General features: G+C 41.9%; 1 protein-coding gene across 4 annotated transcripts in view; it reads right to left on the bottom strand.

The window, feature by feature from the left end:
• Positions 1–22,131, bottom strand: part of SLC25A13 (solute carrier family 25 member 13) — a 179,888-nt gene that overhangs the window by 39,282 nt on the left and 118,475 nt on the right. For all 4 annotated transcript variants that reach the window (XM_031454931.2, XM_031454932.2, XM_064487552.1 and 1 more), the window contains exons 12-13: positions 15,327–15,379; positions 13,927–14,007 (exon numbers count right to left, since the gene is read on the bottom strand). In XM_031454931.2, the coding sequence (XP_031310791.2) occupies positions 13,927–14,007; positions 15,327–15,379 (134 nt within the window). The remainder of the gene's footprint in view (positions 1–13,926; positions 14,008–15,326; positions 15,380–22,131) is intronic.

The following is a 22,131-nucleotide window of genomic DNA, read 5'->3' as shown; positions in this document are numbered from 1 at the left end:
AACTGAATCTGACGGACCTGGATTTTAACTTAGGCTTTATCATCTCCTTGTATGTGACCTCAGCCAAGTTCTTCAAACTTTCTAAGACTTAGATTTCTTATTGATACCACAGAGATGACAGCGTCGCACAGGCTCACTGTGAGAAACGCACAAAGTAGCGCATGCCAGCAGCTAACACAGTGCCTGACATGGAGCAGCCGGACGAGAAATGGGGTACACTGGGAGTCAGTCAGAATGGCACCGCGCCTGACAGCCCAGGCTCTGGTAAACTTCTTAACCTACACTCAGCAAGCTGACTTCATCTGTAAAATGGGCACATTGACATTGAAGCTCTTCGTACTCTCAATGTGCCAACTTTATAGCAGGTGTATAGGAGTGAACAAAACTGACAGAGACCCTCACCCTCATGGAGCACACATTCTAGCCGTTACTCATAGGATGATGTGAGGAGCGAATGAAAACATGTATGGAAAGCGCCAATCCGAGTCCCCAGCACACCACAGAGTTCGGTCGATGGTCCTGACTACCGTGAATAAACATATGACCACACTCTGTTTAGGTGAATTTAGTTAGCAGACTCCTTCAAAACCAGTACAAAGGAGTTTTCAAATTTTTCTTTCCCTAGAAACCTGCAAGTTAAAATTTCTTTTTAAGGAAAGCACAGTTATACTGAGGATTGGCAGGAAGTAACTGTATCAGGTAAAAAAGGACAAAAAACCCCAAAAAACTCACCTAAGTAGGTGGTAGGTGATGTAGTAGAGCTCAACATAACCAGATGGTTTAAATTTAATTTAAATTCATCTAATTTTACTTAAATTCAAGCTAACATTCAACAAATTGTGGGTATTTGAATTTTGAAATTTTGTTACTGAGAAATGATTAATCATCACATCCTGTTCCAGAAGCTGGTAAAAATGACAATGGCCAGAGAGGTAACCAGCACAGTTCATCACACAATGTTGGTGGGACTGGTCTCTGTTCCATTCAGGTGTGGGCTGCCCCCAACAGTGGCTGGCAGACCACTCTGGAAATGCAATGTACAAATGGTCACAAAATGGACCAAGAGAGAGGCTAGACTGGGTGTATGCAGCACAGAAGGCTCCCCACTGCCGAAGATGTCCATCCCTCTGAGCAGGTAAGACAACTGTTAGAAGGGAAGGGTAACACAATCACCCTTAATGTTTAAGATCAACTTCTAATTTTTTGAACTTTTAAAGCTATCTCTAGTGGATGCTGAACACCTCGTCTCGCTAGCAGCACAAATGAAAGTTCACGTCTCCACATGACAGTTTAAGCTGTGTGACTCCTGTCTAAAGTCCATGATCTTCATAAATTCAGCTTTGCATCCAGGAGAGCTGAGAGCAACCAGAAAGCAAAGCAGGACTGTGGGAGTTACAGCTCTGTCGGCGTGAAGCCCAGGCACCAAGCTTGTCAAGTGAATAGTACTGTATCAACACAAAGCATCATTCTCTCCAAATACTCTAATTTTTCACATGATACAGTCCTCGTGGCCTGAAGTAAAATACAGGTTTTTCCTTCTAACACTCCCTCTCTGAAATGGGCTGGAATAGATAGTCTGCAAAGAAGAAATATGGCTTCTTTCCCAGCTTTTGCTCAGTGCCCAGGTGCTCCTATAAGCTTGGTTTCTTCTCTTTCTCCCACTTTTGTCCCTCAATTTCCTTTTGTCGTGTTGTATAGTGATTTACTTCATTGTTAATACTTCTTTGCATAGTTAATTTTATTGCGGGAAGTGATATATATTTTTTAAAAACAGAATGTTAAGAAATCAAATATTTAGAAAGACAACATAATCCAGAATATTAATGTACTGCCCAATTTCTCTAAGTACTCCAAGAACAGTGATCTTCACTAAAATGATCTTAACGTACTTAGATCCAATAATTCTGAATAAGGAGGTTTTACAATTACATATGCCTTAAAAATGACTTGTCAAGGCTGTCTGCTCACAGTTACAACCACAGGAAATGGCAGCAGCCTAAATACATTACCTAAGGGATCAGTTCAGGAGCCCCAGTTCACGTTTCCCCATAATCCATTTTCTTTCACCTGTTATGAACAAAACAAGACTTTTTCCAATCCTTTACTAACCAAGACAGTTAACATGAACAGTCTTTCCCGGGACCTGGGGAGTCGAACCAAAAGAACTCACAAGATGAAAAAGCATGCTTTCTTATGGCCATCCTTCACCCCATCTCCATCATTTTGGGCCACAGTCTTGAGCATATGCAGAGAATATTAAATCTTGCATTAAAAAAAAATCTGTCATCAATCTGCTGTCCACAGAAAACATGTTTTTTTTTTTAACATAGTGTAATTCCTGCTATATTTTAAACTAAAAGCATTTAATATAACTGTAATATAATCACCTCTCTTTAATTTGAATTCACATGGTAGACACTTAGAGCTACTTAAAAAATTAAGTGGCAAAATGTATACGAAGAATATGTATCTTGATATTTTAATTATGCTCAATTGAATGTACTTAGATTTAAAGTGCTTTTCACAAATGACATGTGCTAAGAATATCTAAATTGCACACTGACATTCTAAAATGTGTGCTTACATGTCTCAAAAATAGATTAATATGAAGTTATGGAATGTGACTTTTTAAAAACTAAAACCCAAATACATTATTTGGATACAAATAAAACCGTAACTACAAAAAAGGTCTACACTTGTAAATGTCTGATTTATTTTATATATAAAATGAATACTCAATACGGTATTTGACAAATGAATCAACTGGAAAACAAAGATTTCTGAAGAAATCTAAGCTGTTTTCCTTTCACTGTCTGAATAACTCAGTGTTAAATGGAGACATGAAAAGAATTTGTATGTAGTGCAGGTATATATTCATTCATTGTATACAAAGATCACATGCACAAAATAGATATTCAGCAAGTAATAGTGGGTGAATTAAATTTAAACACAGTGCCCAGCAGCACTCAGCTGCTGTTCACAAGCACGAACAACAAGCACTCAACAGCCTCACAGAGAAGCTGGCAAATGTGAGGGGGTCTGAGGCCGAGATGCTGCTCACCCCACCCAGCTTTGAAGGGAACTGTCGGACCCAGTGCCCTCGCAAGAGGTCACCACTGCGCTGTAACCAAGACTTTGAGTCCTTATTGCAGTTGAGGAAAGAACCTTTATTTTAACCTATAAAGAACCTTTAAAGAACCCCTAGTGTATGAGCTGAAACTTGTTCTTCCAAAATGACTATGGTGAAGACCTAGCCCTTTACTTCAAGGGTGGCTGTACTTGGAGACAGGCCTTTAAAGAGGTAATTAACGTAAAGTGAGGTGGGGGGGGGCTTAATTCAATATTAGCGTCCTTAAAAGAAGAAGTTAGGATAAAGACAAAACACAGACTGAGGGGGGGACCAGGTGAGGACACAGGGAGAAGATGGCCACCGGCAAGCAAAGGAAAGAGGCTTCAGAAGAAAACCAAACCTGCAGACACCTTGATCTTGGACTTTCAGCACCGTAAGTGTGAGAAAATAAATTTCTGTCATTTAAGCCACGCAGGCTGTGGCATTTTGTCATGGCAGCCCCAGCAAACCAACACGCCTAGTTAAACCGTCTGATTAAATACACACCTCTAAACGTAAAGCAATATAGGATTTTCTCCTTTGATTCGATGTGTAAATTAAGCTCTTAAGTAAAAAAAAGTCTGTGAGTAGACTATTAAGAACTTGGAAAATAGAGTCTCAGCACTCAACTGTTTTTGAGACAGATACCAAATAGAAATTTCCTATTCTTAATTTCTTAACTACACAGTAAAGCAGAAAAAGGGCACACTGTTTACACATCTTACAAATATTAAGTTTCAAATTTTCAACTTCACAGGGTTTTAACAGGCCTATAGAAGCCTGGCCAAGAAACTAAAGTGGAATCTGTTTGACGGACATTAAAAAGCAATTAAGTTATAGACCTGTCAAGTATGTTCGTGCTGGCCCCCGCCTGTTACCCGTGTCTATTTTGACTACTACAATCCGAGTCGTTTAATGACTTACAGACCTTCAACGTCTAAAGTATCTTAACCGTATGAAAGCTGCGACCCAATCTTTCTTCATATTCATATCATAACAAACTCCTCCTCTATTTATTAGAAAACCAGGAGGAGGGTCCAACGTTTGAACTGTGTTGAGTTGAACCACTCTGAGACCTTCCCAAAGAAGGAGAAGGGAGGAAAACAGAAGACAGACATCTGTCTGGCTCAGTGTCTATCACGAGATGGACTTTCAGCTAATAAGATGACATTTCTGAGCCACTAACGGCAGCCCTTAGCCAGGTGGGCCATTGTTATAAACTCTACTGCCATCAGATCTCTCTTTTATTTTTGCTCTAAGTCCAAGTCAAAGTCTGGAGAAAAAGCTTTCAACAGAAACAGGCAGGTCACAGAATTCTTACTGCAGCCCAGTGCCGCGGTCCCATCCCCCAGAGGACTTTTTGGACAAATTGCGATGGAGCAAAATTATTTTCATCATCACCCAAAGTTTCATTAAGGTTCACTCTTGGTGCTGTACATTCTATGGGTTTGGACAAATGTATGCCAAATAACCATGATCATAATACCATACAGAGTATTTTACCTGCCCTAAAAATCCTGTGCTCTGTCTGTTCATCCCTCCCCACTAACCCCGACTCCTGGCAACCACTGATCTTTCCCCGTCTCCATAGTTTCGCCTTTTTCAGAATGTCCTATAGTTGGAACCATATGGTACATAGCCTTTCTAGATTGGCTTTTTGCACTCAGTAATATGCATTGAAGGTTCCTCTAGTCTTTTCATGGCTAGATAGCTCGCGTCATTTTAGCACTCATAACATTCCTTTGTCTGGACGTATCAGTTTATTTAACTGTTCACCTACTTTACTAATCGGCATCTTGGTTTCTTTCAAGTTTTGGCAGTTACAAATAAAACTGTTGTAAACATCCTCGTGCAGGTTTTTGTTGAAAACAATTACATTTTCAACTCCTTTGGGTAAATACCAAGGAGTGCAATTTCTGAAACTTACTGTGAGAGCATGTTTAGTTTTGTAAGAAACCTCCAAACTGGCTTTGGGAAGCAGCTGTACCATTTTGCACTCCCAGCAGCAACGAATGAGAGTTCCCGTTGCTCCACATCCTCAGCAGCACGTGATGCTGTCAGTTTTCCAGATGGTAGGCATTCTAATAGGTACTCAGTGGCAGCCCATTGTTGTTAGTCTCTATTTTTAAAAGCCACTCTTTTATATGATTCCTTCCTGATTCTGACATGATAATTTCACATGTTAACCATTTGATAATTTTTTTTCTACTCAGAACATAAGCAATAATGAATACGTTACACCAAGTGCCTCACGTTGTTTATCTTCATCCTGTTCTTAAGGGTCTGCATATATTTGTGCATTCATTTATTTGCCATCCTTAGAAACAAAGCCAAATAAAATAAATGGGAGTTTTTTAAAGGTTGGTTCCTTTACTGAGTGATCACAGAAAACCTTACTTGGGAAACACCCTGGGTACGAACATATGTAGGCATGTTACAGCTATTCCCTAAGGTCCATCAATTCCTACACCTTGCTCCAGTCCCTAGAGTTGCTGTGTCTTCTCTGTCTATCTGTAACTAAGTTAACAGCAACACAGTGTATCAAATGAGTACTTTACATTTACTGTTCTTATCATCAACACCTTCTAGTCAAGCATTTATTCATTCAGTAAATATTTTTAGGCCTCTCCCATATGTCAGACACAGTGCTAGACACAGAGGCATAACAGAGAGACAGCGGTCCTGTCCTCAGCATTTATAGATGTTTCCGTTCAGTCAACATTTATCCAAGGTCCTCAGGATACAATTAGCTGTCAGCACAAAGTCATAAAGAGCTCAAAGAGCGGGGCCCCATCTGACAAATCCAATAGGTCATACATAATACCTGACACAGTCTCTTAAGTCTCAGAGTCAACAGAGTTGGAAGTCAGGGATAAAAATAAGTATGGATGAAGGAAACATATGACGTGAGAATTGAAGAATTATGGGCAGTTTCTCTTGCTTTTGTTTTCGATCTTAGCTTTAATATGGTTATTTTTTTGAAATTAAAAATTACAATTATTACATATGCTGGAAGACAGAAAATGTGACATGATCTTGACTAAAACATGTAGGTTTGGTAAAATTTTTGTTTGTAAAAATACAGAAATGAATGCAAAGTATGATAAACAATACAGAGCTTATGAAACAAGGAAGATTTTACTCATAACAATCTTGTTGGAAGTCATCTATTAAATCATAAATTACCACTGAAAAATAAAAAACAAATGTACAATACGGTCGTACATTTTTGAGGGTATGCAGAAAAATCTCCCAGATACTCTAAATAATAACAATAAAATTTGGACACAATATAACTCACCATCAGATTTTCATTAAACTACAAATTAATTATAACGTTAGCATTAAAAAATAATTACCTTATTCCCATAGCATCATTATAACGCCTAATAAATCTTGGCTACTTGACATGTTATAAGGCAGCAACCTCACAGAAATTCCACTGAATGGCTGAGCCTTATGTCATTCTATACTTGTAAGTAGGAGATGAGCACAGAGACTTGCAGAGGAACAAAAACTCTGCCGAGAAAACTACACTGTATGTGAGGCCAAATCTCCACAGAAAACCCTAGGAAGAGAAAGATCACAAAAGTAGGGCTTAAATCCACTTCAGGCCCTGACTCACCAGCTCTGGCTGCCAGAACACATGAGTTCACTACATGAGGACATTTTCTCGCTGGTTTGATATGACTGGGTTTGAAATCTCAAGTGATTTCAAGCTCAATCACAGGGAATACAGCTGTGGGTATATTTTATGACACAACTATTCACAGGATACTTAAAGTATTCAAGCTAAAACCAAAATGCTACAAGAAGGGTCTGTACACATTAATAGGTGGTTGAAACAAATGGACTTGTTAGGCAAAGTTATTAATATCTGGGTGGGTCATGACTGCTGCGCTATGGCCCGGCACACAGAGCAAAGGCTTGCCAATCACATTTCCTCCCTCAAAAATTAAATGAAAAACAAAACAAAATAAAATTGAACAATTAGTTGGGGCTGAGAATGAAAAGCAGTTGAAAGTCATACTGTAGGGTGAGACGCCAGATGGCCAACTAAAACACCACGGGAATTCTTGAGGAAGTCACCACCAGGAGGAAAGGAAGAGATGCACCAGCCAAGTAAAAAGATGCACAGAACACTGACAACACAAAAACCGGCGAGGAAGTGGAGCAAGAGGAACTCTCATTAGTTGTTGGTACGAATGCAAAACGGTACAGCCACTCTGGAAGATGCTTGGAGGCTTCTTACAAAATTAAATATACTCTTACTGTAAGATTCTTGGTATTTACCCAAAGGCGTTGAAAACTTACGTTTTCAACAAAAACCTGAACAAGGATGTTTGCAGTAGTTTTATTTACAATTGCCAAATCTTAGTAGGTGAACAGATAAACTGTGGTACATCCAGACAAAGGGATATTACGAGTGCTAAAAAGAAGTGAGCAATCAAAAAAAATAATATATGAAACTAAAAAAAAAAAAAAAAAAAAGACACAAATGAACTTATTTACAAAACAGAAACAGACTCATAAACAGAGACACAGAGACAGAGAGAACAAACGTATGGTTACCAGGAAGCAAAGAGGGGTGGGAAGGGATCAACTGGGAGTTCAAGATTTGCAGATACTAACTACCATATATAAAATAGATAAACAACAAGTTTCTACTGTATAGCACAGGGAACTATATTCAACATCTTGTAGTAACCTATAATGGAAAAGAATATGGAAACAAATATATGTATATTTATGTATGACTGATACAGCATATCTGTATACCAGAAATTAACATAAGCTGATTATACTTCGATAAAAAGAATGCAAATTAAAAAAAAAGTGAGCTATCAAGCCATGAAAAGATATGGAGGAACCTTACATGCGTATTACTAAGTGAAAGGAGTCAATCTGGAAAGACTACAATACTGCTTGAGTCTAACCCTAAGACATTGTGGAAAAGGCAAAACTAAGGAGACAGTAAAAAGATCAATACTGGATGGGGGGCAGGGAGGGAGAGATGAAAAGGCAGAGCACATAGGGGTTTTAGGGCAATAAAAATACTCTGTGTGATACTGATGGGTTTATGTCATTATCCATTTGTCCAAACCCACAGACACCACGAATGAATTCAAAGGTAAACTATGGACTTCGAGTGACTGTAATGTGTCAATGCAGGTTCATCGATTGTAACATGTACCACTCTGGTGGGGATGTTGATAATGGGGAAGGCCATGCATATGTGGGGGTAGAGGGCCTATGAGAAACCTCTCTCTCAATTTCTCAAATCTAAAACTACTCTTAACAAAAATGAACTCTTTAAAGAAAATATGCAAAGAGATGCAAAATCACTGTGAGAGAGACCAAGAAGGCCAAGAGGAGAAAACAGAGAAAGTAGCCAGTGCCCCGTGCGGCCTCAATCCTCAAGAGCCTTTGATTCCATTTCATGTACACCCGAAGGTAAACTTCCATTGTGTTATTGCTATTTTAGTGAGTTTCTGCCTGCTGCAGTCAAGAGCAATCTGGAGCAGCAATGGGTTCCAGAATCAGCAACAGGTCCTTGAAGAAGACGTGATTAACTATGAAATCGTAAGTGGAGGGCAATAAGGTTGTTCCTGTCCTGCAACACTGCTTACTGAAGCCTCCAGATTCTTTGCTATTATTCTCACTGAAAGGTAGAGTCTCATTTCTCTCCTCTTGAATCTGGGTTTGCGTAAGTGGCTTGTTTGACCAACAGAATGCAGCAGAAATGCTACTGAAGGTTAGGTCATGCGAAGTTTTGCAGTTTCTGCCCAGGACTTTTAGAATGTCTCCTTTTGGGATGCTTTCTCTTGGAATCAAGCTGCCAAGGTTTGAAAAACTCAAGGTACACAGAGAAACCGGCTCTGGACAACAGCCCCAACTGCTCCCAGGCAACAGCGAGCATCACTGCCAGCCTCAAGTGTAGGCCATCCTGGACATCCATCCCAGTGGGGCCTTCAGATGACTCCCACCCCAGCCGCTGTCTCCCTGTAACCACATGGAGATCACAAGAGAGTGTGCCCACCTGAACCTACTCAGCCCACAGAACTGTGAGAGAGAATAATAATAAAAAATTGCTGTTTGAAGCCAGTAAGGTTTAGGATGACTTGTTTTACAGTAGAGAACCAGAACACCTCTCATCCTCAGTGACAGAGAAGCACCGAAGTCATTCCAGTCAGCAAGCAGGGAGGGGTGGGGAGCACAGTAAGGCAGGCAGGGAGCCTGTGTGTTGGCAGTGTGGAGGTTACAATTTTAGGTTTACTCAGTATTCGACATGAGTTTAAATGGTAGGACTGAAGAAATGACTTTACGGAAGAAACCCCGAGTTGCCTAAAACTTGGTTAAATAAATATACCATCTCTACTACATTTATATAATACCCTATTAATCCACACATCTAGAAGACATATTCATTGTATGCCTGCCACACATTATAGCATGTGACAATAATATTCCCATTGACTACTTTTTTTTTCAAACAAGCAAAGCACGTGAGTTACACTAGTAAGAAAAAATGTGAAGGCATCAGTTCTCTATTTCTGCAGCACTGGATCAGAATGAAGCATCTAAAAGCAAACATTTATCTTGCTTAGGGATTTACTCAGATGTAACAAAAAGTGTAAGCATGAGAATGAAAAATATCAATTTTAGGAGAGGTTTATCTTTTGGGAGATGAGGGAGGAAAGAGCTACTGGGACAAGTACACGAGGGCCTCCAGCTGAATTTGTCAAGTTTCACATCTCAAGGTAAGTGGTAGACACTCGGTCATCTGGGTCTTTGTCAAAGTCACAAAAAATGACTGCAATTAAACATGATGAAAAAAAGATGAGTTATAAAAATGTGCCTTAAAAATGTTATCTGATACACAGCTGTACAATCAGGCATAAACGTATCATGTATGTGGCGTCACTAAATAATGGGAATAGAGGTCACAACATTAGAGTCATACTTACTTGCAGAGGAGGGCAGCTGCTCTCCATGCCATGTTTTTCCCAATGGTGATATTTTCACATCCCTTCCAGAACCAGTGATGTGGGCACATCAACTACTTTACCCATTTAAAATGAATATAAACTCCCGTAAGCATTAGATATATTTACACATATACACACACACATAAATGTGCATGTATGTGTCTCGACAGAAAAATACTGTGGACCCATTATCAAGAGACTACTGATCAAAAAGCACGATCGCTTGTCTTTCCAAAAATTATTACAGAATACTATTAATTTTTATTGGTATATAAATAACTTTTTACTAAAGATGAGCTTTACAAGACAGAGGTTTATACTCTGACATTTTTTCCAGTGAATATTATTTCATTTGTTTTCATTTCAACATAGATTTTCATGCTAAATAAACTAATCACCATATTTGTATCTTCCCTGAAACTACTGATGGCACCATTTGTATTTCCTGACCCCACAACCCCAAAATCAAAGGATCAAAAACTCAAGATCCCTCAAGATCAGGATTTCCACCCTCTATTCCACCAGACGCACAGAACACAGTCTATCCACACCTACTTTGTTTAATTAACGACTGTAACGTATAGACCACATGGCATTACAGGTTGTTTTTTCTTAAGCAGCAGCAACACAGCAATAACAACAACGTACTTGGACACTGTCAGGTTTTAAAGTCACTGGGCACCTAACTGGAAATGGGTAGTGGTGACATGTCCTCTCTCCTCTGTCCCATGTACTGAGCACCTCCACTGTCATGGACAGTGACCACCCCGAGTCACGTATCACTGAAGGGCTGAGCTCCTGACCCACGAAAGGAAAGAAAGGATGGAAAATCCAAAAGGTATACGTGCATCTTGTGCAAGGACATCTGAGGCTCCAGGGGCTCTGTGAAAACTCCTACAACTTCTAGTCTAATTTAGGAAGTAGAAAACCAGCTTATGCAGAAAACACAAACCACAAGGAACCCTTCAGACTTAGACGCCCAAACTTGACATCTAATTTAGCCTTGAACTGTGCTGAATACATCAGTACTGTTAAGTGTGGATCTACAAAAATGCTCAGAAAGCTGAAGTCAAACTTTTAACAGTGCTCTATACTAGTGCAAAAGCAAGTTTCAAGTTATTTTCATCTGTTCACATACATCAATGAAACAGAAGAGTATTTTTCAATGTACTGTTACAGATTTTATTATATTAAAAATAAATGAATGAAATTAAATTCATTCTTTTTCTTCCAGCATTTTCCTTCAAATTTACTATCATTTTTGTTGTTTTTCTAAAAAAAAAAAAAAAATAACAAAAACAGACCATTAGTTTAACTAAGCACTACAAAGGTGTGGGGACAAAGACTGCCTTACATCTTTTCATTGTTTTTGCAGAAAACAGATTATAAAACAAATAAACCAAAAAAGCCACCTTCAAAGAAATGAGCAATTTTGGCTAAAAGTGCAAAAGTCAGTCATGTGTACTAACTCTGAGTAATAATGAAGCAAGGTGAGCTCCCTGGGACTTAAAAGGCAAGGCGAGGGGTGGGGGAGAGTATAGCTCAAGTGTAGAGCACATGCTTAGCATGCACGAGGTCCTGGGTTCAATCCCCAGTACCTCTTCTAAAAATAAACAAACCTAATTACCTCCCCCAACCCCTCACCAAAAAAAAAAAAAAAAAATACAGTAATAAATAAAAAGAAATATTAAAAAAAAAAAAGGCAAGGCCAGGCAGTGCTTGGGTGAACTAAGAAGGGGAACCGACCATGTGACGCCACCTTCAAAACCCTCTGTGGCCACATTTGGACAGCGAGGCCGTGGCCCCACAAGGACTGTCTAAGGGGGCATGTGACAGGCTCCAGTGACGGGGACAACGCTATGAGAGCCTGCAAAGAAGAGATGCTACCGCTGCTTTCAAAACACACACTGAAAATGGAACCAGCCATCTCGCTCCTCAGAAATCTGAAGGGCCTGGACTGTTTGCCACCTACAGGATTGCTTACCTGAAAAATAAACTCTTACTTCTTAAAGCTATGACGGGGGTGGGAGGGCCCGGGGAGTCAAAACACGAGACTTGAAACACTGAGGACCACTGTCTCCCCACCTTTGAGATGAAGGATAGCAAACCTCATTGCACAGATATTTTAAGTAGCTGTAAAGCCCCAGTGGCTCCAATTTTAAGCCTGTGTTTAGATCAGGTTTGAAGAAGGGCTGCACCACTTTACAATAACCAGGCACCACGCCTGATGCCAGTCTGCGCTTTGTGTTTGAAATGGGCGACCACATACGGGAAAACAAGACCACCTACGGCAGACGATACGTGCCACGACCAATCTCCTTGGCACCCAGGCCCGTGTGCGGGCAAAATTGCTTTCATGAAAAAGAAAATAAACCTCAAGATTATTGCCAAAATCTTGAGTGGTAGCACATTGTTAATTTTCCATTTTAAATTCTTGCAGAGACATATAATCATGTCTTTTCAGCAAGTTTAAAACGTGACTTAAAAAAAAAAAAAACACAAACACAAACCCATCTGACCTACTGAAATGCCCTGCTCGCCAGGGCCCCCTGTAACCACCTGAAGGACGGACCAGACACAGCCCACAGTCATGCCTATGACAGAGAATCCAGTCACTCAACTGGGAACTATAGCTGTTTTAAAGGAAGGGTACCTACCGGCAAGAGCCATTTCTATAACTCCTAATATTCTTTTTGATTATTATTGTGTGCCCTTTTTACTAAGGACATTAAAGGTTCCCTTTTTTCATCCTGAATGCTCCTAAAGTTACAGGACAAGGGGATCTTACCTGGCTGTCTCTGCCAGGTCAGTGATCAAACAGAAAGTCAGGCCGTAGCCAAATTCTGTCCGTCTCTTAAGAACTACCAGAAGCTAGGACTTTGTGGCTCCTGCTACATACAGGGAAGCCCCATTCAATGTGAGGACAATAAGCTCTTCCCACACAAAGCTTCAGTATTCTCAGGTGTTGTACCAACTTCTAAACACTGATTTTCAAGAAAAGATTATTTTATGAATATCATTTCCTGCACAGAACTAGCGAATTAAAAAAAAAAAGTGACCTCATCTTTCGTGTAAAACAAACACAGGTTTAGATGGAAAATACACCAATATTTATTGCCCTAGTGATCAAAGACCGTTTATTTAACCAATCTTATCTTTAAATAGCACCAGTCTTTGTATAAGAGTTTAATTTACTTAAGGTATTTACAGTCACACGAAAAACCTGTACATGAAATAAAACAAGACATGATGTTCTGCTGAACTTAAAAACAAGATGCAGGTTGTTCATCCATATAAAGACATACTCATTCCAAGCGTTTCTGACAATGCAGAGCGTGACCGGCCAGGTAGCCAGCCCCCTCATCCTTCGCCCAGAAGCACTGGGAACTGGACGAGCTGCTGGCATTTGTGAGGCAAAGCAAAGCAGAAAGCTATGGCTGCTGATTTCAAACTACAGATTTTAGCACCTGACCCAGCAGAGGGTGCCACGAGGAAAGAATGTACTAAAAGTTAACTCTAGAAAAGGTTAGTGAATATCATTCAAAGGCCAAACGCTTCTGCCACCGATGACGTGCACTGCAGAACCCACCGCAAGCAAGGGCGGACTTAGCAGGCATGACTTAACAGGCAGTAGGATCAGAGACCAAGTTTACCCTTCCACCTCAGGAGTGGTTCGCCTGTCTAGGAAAAGCCGAGGAGCCCTAGCAGACTCTGCCTTTGTCCGGGATCTGTGGTTGAACAGAAGCCTTAGTCTGCACCTGTTTAGCACAGTTGTGATACGCATGTGAAACAAGTCTTTTCAACAGAGAGGTCCAAAAAGGTACTTACACAGCCTCCAGCAAGAATCTCCGCGGCAAGTGGGACTGAGCCGTCTTTGCGCATAAATTTATCCCTCACAAAATCATTCACCTTGGAGAAAAACATTTATAGAAGCTGATGAAAAATATGAAGGAAGCCACTAAACACACATAAATATACAACTGTAAATATGTTATTTTTTTCCTATCAGTGCATTGGAGTAGCCATAAACCAAATTAAGGATCTTAAGAGTTTGCTTTTAATAGCATATTTGTAGTTTTTAAAGATAAAACATATAGATATATATTCCTGACGCTTCAGGGAGAAAAAAATTGAGAGGGCCTATGAGCCTAAAATTCCTAAAGTTACAACAGCATAAAAGAGAGACATTAACAAAAGAGACAAAATAAAAACATTTTATAACTTAAAAACTGTTTTATAGGATTTGATTAAAAATCACTTTCAACTCTTCTAACAAGCTTTAATCTAAGATAGCATCATCACCAAGACAAATGTGGCTGAGGAGAAATTCAGGACCTAAAATATTTCTCAAGGATTCTTAAAGAACATCACGAGCATTAATTAATGAATTAAGTATAATGTTCCCAAAATGGTATGTACCACAAGCAATTTTAAAAACCAATCCTATGTTTTTGGAAGATATAAGCCAGAGAAGATTAGCTGTCCCGAGGTCACATAAGACGGTAAAAGAAGAATTTCAGGCACCAGTGCTACACAGTCCAATCCAAAAGTAGAGTTTAACTTTCTGGGACTTTATGACCTTAGTGATGAAACACAGTACTTATCTATTCCACAAATGTATACTGAATACCTACCACCTGCCAGACAGGAGCCAGGCTGATGGAGGACCCACTTCAGCTAGAACCCAGCCCCCTCAACATGCCGCTCTGGCGAATGTGCACAGTACACCCCATAAACAGCACGTGTACTGGAACAAGTACGTGCTTTGGAGCCAGAAAAATCTGGTTTTGAATTCTAGCGTCTCCACTCGTGAATCGTGTGAACACAGGTAAACCCTTCGTCCCTGTGGGCCTCACTTTCTGTATCTGTAAACTGTGGGCCACACTTTGCTTGAGATTCAAGCAGAAATAGACAACACCTGGGACCACCCGATACGGTAGGTATGGAAGGAAGTTTAGCTGCTGCTGCTGCTGCTGCCACTCTTACCACAATGGTGAGGACAATGGCGGTGGCAGCCGCCAAAAACCTTGTTCAACTCTATTATCACATTTTCGGATGTTCAGTGGTACATGGAGAATAAAAAAAAGCTGTGTGTGGTGAGTGCCCCGTGTTCAAGTTAGTTAGCACCTCTGATGGAACACAGACCTGCTGTTTGCCACAAGAATCTCCACTAGACTCCCGAGTATGTGCAAACTCCTTCATCAGAAGCATCAACTCAAAAGACTTACTGTGAGTTTTATGGCCTTCTCTGGGGCGACTCCCAATAACTGCGGCAACAGACCTAAAAAACAACAAAGAGTAGAAGCATATTAAATAAATTAGCATTAACTAAACACACCAACAGCTCCAAAGAGGGGATCACCATATAAAAACTGGGGCAAACTTTGCTGCAATTTTCTGCTCTTACCTTTAATGAGAATACTCGGACTGGAATGCTTAGGTGCTAACGTCTAAGAGCCACATCAGGCCTAAGTAAATTCCCTCTCACATTCTGGATCGTTTGCACGTTGGGTAAATCAACAGTACCAGTGATACAGGAAATCTCATTATTCCACCAATTTGCTCTTTTCCCTCCTGACTCTTAAATAAGTGGATATAGCACATCTATACTTTTTTCCCAGGACGTCTCACATCTCGTCTCTCCCCGCCTCAGCTGCCCACAGTTCAGCCATTCATACACTTAACTGTGACTCGGTGACCAGCACAAGACAAACAAGGTTCTAGCTCTGACGGGTCTCAGACGGAAGGAGGGGAGAGGCTTTCCCGAAAAAGTGACAACTGGGGAAACATGCATTCCTGGAAGGGGATAGACTGGGCAAAGAAAGCTGAGTGGGAACATGCGTAGCGTGCTCAAGGATGAGAGGGAACATCAGGGCGCCACCTCGCATGAATCAGGCACAGGGAGAGGCATGGGGGCGGGGGGTGAGGAGCAGCTGCTATGGCCACGCCCCAGACCTGGAGAAATTCTAAGTCAGGTGAGCAGTAATTAGAGGGTTTCGATCAGGAGGAGACTGACGGGCTAATTCATATTTTCAAAAGACTACTCTGGCTGCTGTGTGGAAAAGAAGATATATCGATGGTTGGCCGGGGAGGTTGTGTGGTGTGCCTGTGTGCACGCACGCACACGCGCAGAGGAGACTGTGAGAGAAAGGAAACTGGGTCTGACTGTTATGGCTCAGTTTTCAGCACAAACTTCTGGGCAGAGATGAAGACGATGACCATGGAGACTACAGGTTGGGGGTGGGGAGGGAAAAACTCTGCTGTGGACGCATTAGGAGTGGTGGGGTTGGAGACAGCACAGGGAGGGGGTGTGGCCTCAGACAGGAAAGGGCCACTTCCAGGAAAGGAGGTTACAATAGTGGACCTACATATCGGAACTGGAAAAATAATTTTTTTTTCACCTGTTTTAAGAAAATAAAATCAAAGGCAAATGCCTTCCCTTAGAAACACTCAGCAAGCTAACACCAAGGATCAGAATATATTGTTCCCCTGCCATGCTGCTGTCCGTGGGAAGGACTCACGGTGTTACCCTTCGTCAGCAAGCACACTTTTCTAATTCGCGATACAGAAAGGTCCACTTGCAGCCTCATCTGAGAGATTGACCCTGCCCACACAGTCCTTCTATAGGAGCAGCCTGTGGCCAAAAGTCACTAGCTCGAGGGCTGTGTGCATCCAGCCTGTAGACATGTTTTATTGAGTAGCACAAGGTTTCAAACACAAGTTGAGCTTACTATATAAAGACAGACAGATGGACTGATGGGATCAACAGATCAACTGACTGACTGATCCGACAGCCCAGGCTTCCTTCTGACATCCCAGCAGTCTACCTCCAGTTGGGTGAGGCTCTGCCCTTTAGACAGGACCCAAGCATCAGTTCACCAAGGACCCCACCACACCCTAATGCGCATGGCAATGAGGACCAGCCAGTTACCATTCGTCATTTTTCTTGCTCTGTTGGTATTCTCACAACAGTGGCTCTACAAAAGTGGGAAACTAAACAGACCAAGACAGCTTCACGTTTCAGGGAAAACCAGAGAAAGCTCATTTCTTTATAAAACTAAATGATAAAAATGCTGATGCTAATGAAAATTTTCTAAAAAAAACAGCTAATATTTTATTACATGTCAAGTATCATTTTAAGCACTTTACTAACTCATTGAATCCTTACAACCACACTGCAGAGTGGAAACTGAGGCATACAGAGATGAAGTAACTTGTTCTAAATTATCCATTTGATAAGTAGTAAGACTGGAATTCAAACCTCTGCCCTCTTACTTAAAAGTCTATGTTTTTAGATGACATTCAACTTTGTCCTGTGCCTAATATGCACACGTGTATCTGCCTCTCACATCCAGCCTCCTTTGTTCACTTACACAACCTGCCTGGATCCTATAAACCTTTGAGTTTGCAACATCTTCTCTAGGCAGCCTTATTTTGATCCTGCCTTTCCCCAGGGCCACAGGACAAGAGGAAGACACCTAGAAGATGTTCAGCCAGTGAGTTCAGCAACCTGGGCCCCGTGAGCTGGCACCAAAAGTGGAGCAAGCTAGTCAGGACCCTTTTCCCAGAAGAGCGACAGAGTGCTCGGGAGTGAGGAGCCAGTAAGCACAAAGGCACAAACTAAGAAGACGCCGTGTCGGGTGGGCAAAGTGGCCGGCTGAAGCCACGTCTGTGCTAACGCCACAAGGAAGCAGAAACCGTGAGTAAGACTGGCAGAGAGGAGAAAATGTGTAGTGAACAGAATGGAGACACCAAGGAGAGGGACCATACAGCCCACGAAAGGCATACAGGGGTGCAGCCTTGACCGTCTGAAGTCCCACTGAGGCCAGATCCCATGAAAACTCCTGCCCTGGGATCCCTGTGAAGTCTCAGCTTTCCTTCTCTCTCACGGGGACTCTTACCAAAAAGTTGCCGGATGCTTTCCCTAGCTAGAGCAGGGCTATGCTCTTTTTAATCTAAATGAGCCGAAGCAGCACAGAAAATGTGAATGTGGCACCATCTGGGCAAAGCAAGTGCTCTTATTCAAAGTAAGAATTCCCTCCTCCTAAACTATACTCACTTATTAACCTTTTACTTATACCATATGAGATAATATCTATAATATGAGGAGAAAGGCTCTATTATCACTTACAAAAGCACATTAATTTCTACTAGTAAAACTCAGAGATAAGCTATTTAAACTACATCTTAACATTTATAATTCCCATTCTACTCCCTGCATTCAGGTCAAGAACCAAAATATTTAGTTAAATATTTACTTGCTAGATGTATTTTTCTCATCATTAAATTGTAGGCCAAAAGCATGGATGAGTTGATAGCACTGTGATTTAAATGATGATCTCTTGTCTCTTTAACTACCCCATGACAGTCTTTTAAATGACTAATAAAAAAACAGCCCACAGAGCCAAATGACTATAACGTTAGATACAATCACTTCAGCCAGCCTTTTAAGCTCTCAAGATTTGTCTTTCTCACTATAAATTTAGTAATGCACTGTGAATAGCAAAAACCAAAACAAAACAATAGAGAAAACCCTGTATTTAAGACTAAATATAGGGCAGCAAATATTTATTTGTTCAGCAAACATTTACCAAATGCTTTCTGTGCCTGGTACTGGAAGCAACTGGGAATGAACACAGTAAGATCTGTACCGTCCCCTGGAGACACTCTCAGTTTAGAAGAAGGAGGAGCCCTCGGTGTGTCTGTGTGCCAGAAAGGTGACACCCCACCTAAAAACCAAGAGCCCGAGTATCGCAGCCCCGGGCCGTCAAAGCACCACGGAAACACAGTGGAGAGAACCAGTTACTCTGCCTGCAGGACGGCGACAAGCATCAAAGAAGATACTTGACTTGAACCTTTAAGGATAAGCGGAGGTTCAATGGAGAGAGAGAGACATGAGTAGAAAAGAGGGCAAGAGTGGCCCAGACAGAGGGAGTAAAATGTGAAAAGGCACCCAAATCTCAAGTTCACGGCGGGTTCAGGGTTGAGGCGAGATCACCGGAGGCTGCGGTTAGATCACAGACCTCGGTGGTGATAACGACTTGGCAGCCAGTACCTGGGGGCACGCGCTGCACGGCAGGCACTGCTCTGTGTGAATGAACACATTTAATCTAGGCCAGTCAATAGACTTGGCGCACGTTACTTTATCCCCAACGACAGATGAAGAAACTGAGGCCAACTTCTAAGAGCCTGCGCAAGGTCGCTCTGCTGTTAGGTGGGGCAGTGGGGTTCAACTCAGGCAGTATGGCTCTGAGAGGCACCCCCACCTGGTGCACTGTGCTGCTTCTCCCCCAGGCCGCACTGAGGGCTTGGGAAAAATTCTGTAGACACACAGGGTGGCTTTTAGAGAGAAAAGTTCAAGAAAAGTTCAAGTAAAAAGTTCTGGAGGCAGGTGAAGGACAGATGGTAAGGGCAGAGACCCAGGTCAGGGAGAGTCATTAGGAGGTTAAAGTAATGTAATCTAAGGCCCAGAGTTTTACTACATTAAATGAGTAACTTCAACCCAGTGAGAATAAAACCGAACTACAAATCTATCACTAAGACCCAGGCAAGATGCTGGTGCTCAGGGAGCTGCTGGGTAAGGATCATTCTTGTGGTGATGACGACCCCAGCTAACCAGGCAGCAGAGGGAGATGGCTGTGGAGTACAACAGCAGAGCCCCGACAGGATCAGTCCTGGGTAAATGCCCTTTGGCAGGGGTCCTGATCTGCAGGACAATGACAGTCACAGAGGTAAGAATTTCAGTAAACCTCCTGCTTTCCAGACTGCAGAGGGAGAAGGGGTAACAGGGCTCAGTGATGCCTAAAACAGCCAGTCTGGTTAAGGTACTTCAAGGCGATCACCCTGAAGTTTAAAGCACATCTATGTTTGACATCTGGTTAACTCAGCAGAAAAATTAGGCTTCTAATGTAAGATGTTTCTGTTGGATTCTGGAAATTCATTTCAACCATTAGAAACAGAATGGATGTGTGTGTTGTTTCTAACTTGTCAAAACAGCAGTCTGTTTTCCAACTGCCTCAAATGAAATTTATTAGTGTGGTTAGTTTTCTAATCTTCTCATTTTAGTTCAGCTCCATCAGCACATATGGCAATGCTTCCTTGGCAAACTTTACCAGAAGGCTGCTAATGCGAGAAAAGATTTACAGAGTACAATATTAATATAGCATTTTGTCTTCAGATTTCATGGAGTTGAGATATAAATCACACCATCCCCTCTGATTCCCGTCCCTTGTGCAACCCAGGGAGAAAGAGCTGGGCTGGAGGTGTGGGGACTGCGCCCGCAACAGGAATCTGCACCCGAGGCCTCACATAGTACCCCAAGAGGTCCTGACAGCAGTGTGCTGATCAGAGGCCCACTAAGCTACTCTTTATTTAAAAACTTGTTAGAAATATGATTCTGGAATCTCTGAGTCAGAAGGGACTATGAAGGAAACTCATTAATAATGCTGGCTTAATTAAAGCTATTTGTTTCCAGTGGCTTGGCAGCAATATGAATGGCTTGGAGCACGAGCCTGGGAGGTAGACAGAGCTGGGCTGCCATCCTAGGTCGGCACCACTTTTGTGCTGACTGATCCTGGGGACGTTACTCTTTGAACTCTAAGTTCCTCATTAGTAAACCAAGGATGCTAATTATGACTCAGTGGTTCACTATGATAATGACATGAGTAAATGTATACAAAGAGCCAGACACCATTCATAACCTATATTATGCATTCCAAAAAATGTTACGTTTCTTCCTATTTGTTCAAGGCATATCGTTGATTCTCCACTTGCTTACTTATAAGAGGCACCTCAGACAGAATAATGCTCATAGTCCAGAATTAGGTGAATACAGGAATACAGGAATTAGGTTTTAAGTATGTTAGGCTGTTCCCGTGGCATTCTGCCCACCCTTAGAAGAGCTGTTGCCGAGCAGCGAGGGCACACTCGCACAAGTCTGAGAATGCTTAGCGGCCTCACTTACTTTAGGCAAAGATAAAGAAGCAGCACAGACATAACAACACATCTTCAGCTACGTTTTCAAGCTAAAAAAGAAACGTTTTAGTTACGAACTTAAACAGTTCTCAACCTCTGATAAGCAACTTTGTATCATGTCATTTCTACTGAGTGGTGCAAGAGCCAGGCGATTAAGAACATGCAGTCTAGAGCCAGGCTGGGTCTGAATTCTGACTCTGTTATTCAGTAGCTGTGTGACTGTGGGCAAGTCACCGAACCTCTCTGTACTTTAGTTTCCACATCTGTAAAATATAAACACAATACCATCTTCATGGGGCGGTTTTTTTTTTTAAATTGAAGGACGGTCAGTTTACAATGTTGTATCAATTTCTGGTGTATTCACGGGGCAGTTTTGAAGATGCAGTAAGTTACTATACACAAAGACCTCCAAACAGCACCAAGCACCCAGAAGGACTACAGAAGTGGTTCTCGTTTGTTCTTTATCTTCATCATCATCACTCTCCTCCTCCTCTTCCTTTATGGAAACTGGGCTCCACAGAGGCTAAGCAGCTCTAAGTCCCTCACTACCTGGTGCCTGTGCAGTGGCGCTGAGTTGAATCTGGGTCCACCTCGCCTCCAAAAGCAGGGCTCTCTGCCCCAGAATGCTTAGCTTTTCCCTGTTCACTTTAGTGGATTTATTGCTCCAATTTCCTTCTCTGACCTACGAAAGAATTTTTCCCTTTCTGAAACTTTTCTCTGGCTCCTGGCTCACGCTGGGCTAGCACACTGCACGGATGGGCCCTTTCACACAGTGAGAGGAGGGTGGCTATGTGGTGGGCATCCAGGTCTGCCTCCCCTGGTCCTGAACATGAGATTCTCCTGGGAGAAGGCACTCAACGGCAGAGCCAGGCTGCAGGTTATGAACAAGTGGGAGTCAGGAACAAGTGGGGAACAAGGCTCAGAGAAAGTCAAGAGCCAAGCTGATGGTCCACAGACAACTATAACCATAACGTGGCAGGTGTTCCAAAAGACCACGCTGGACGAGACAAGGAGGAGCACAGAGGATGAGCGACCACAAGGAAGAAACCCCGTAACTAA

The sequence above is a fragment of the Camelus dromedarius genome, chromosome 7 (genome assembly GCF_036321535.1).
Source record: "Camelus dromedarius isolate mCamDro1 chromosome 7, mCamDro1.pat, whole genome shotgun sequence".
In the NCBI taxonomy this organism is placed as follows: Eukaryota; Metazoa; Chordata; class Mammalia; order Artiodactyla; family Camelidae; genus Camelus; species Camelus dromedarius.
Note: the sequence above shows the minus strand (reverse complement) of the source record. Positions and strands in the feature narration are given on the sequence as shown.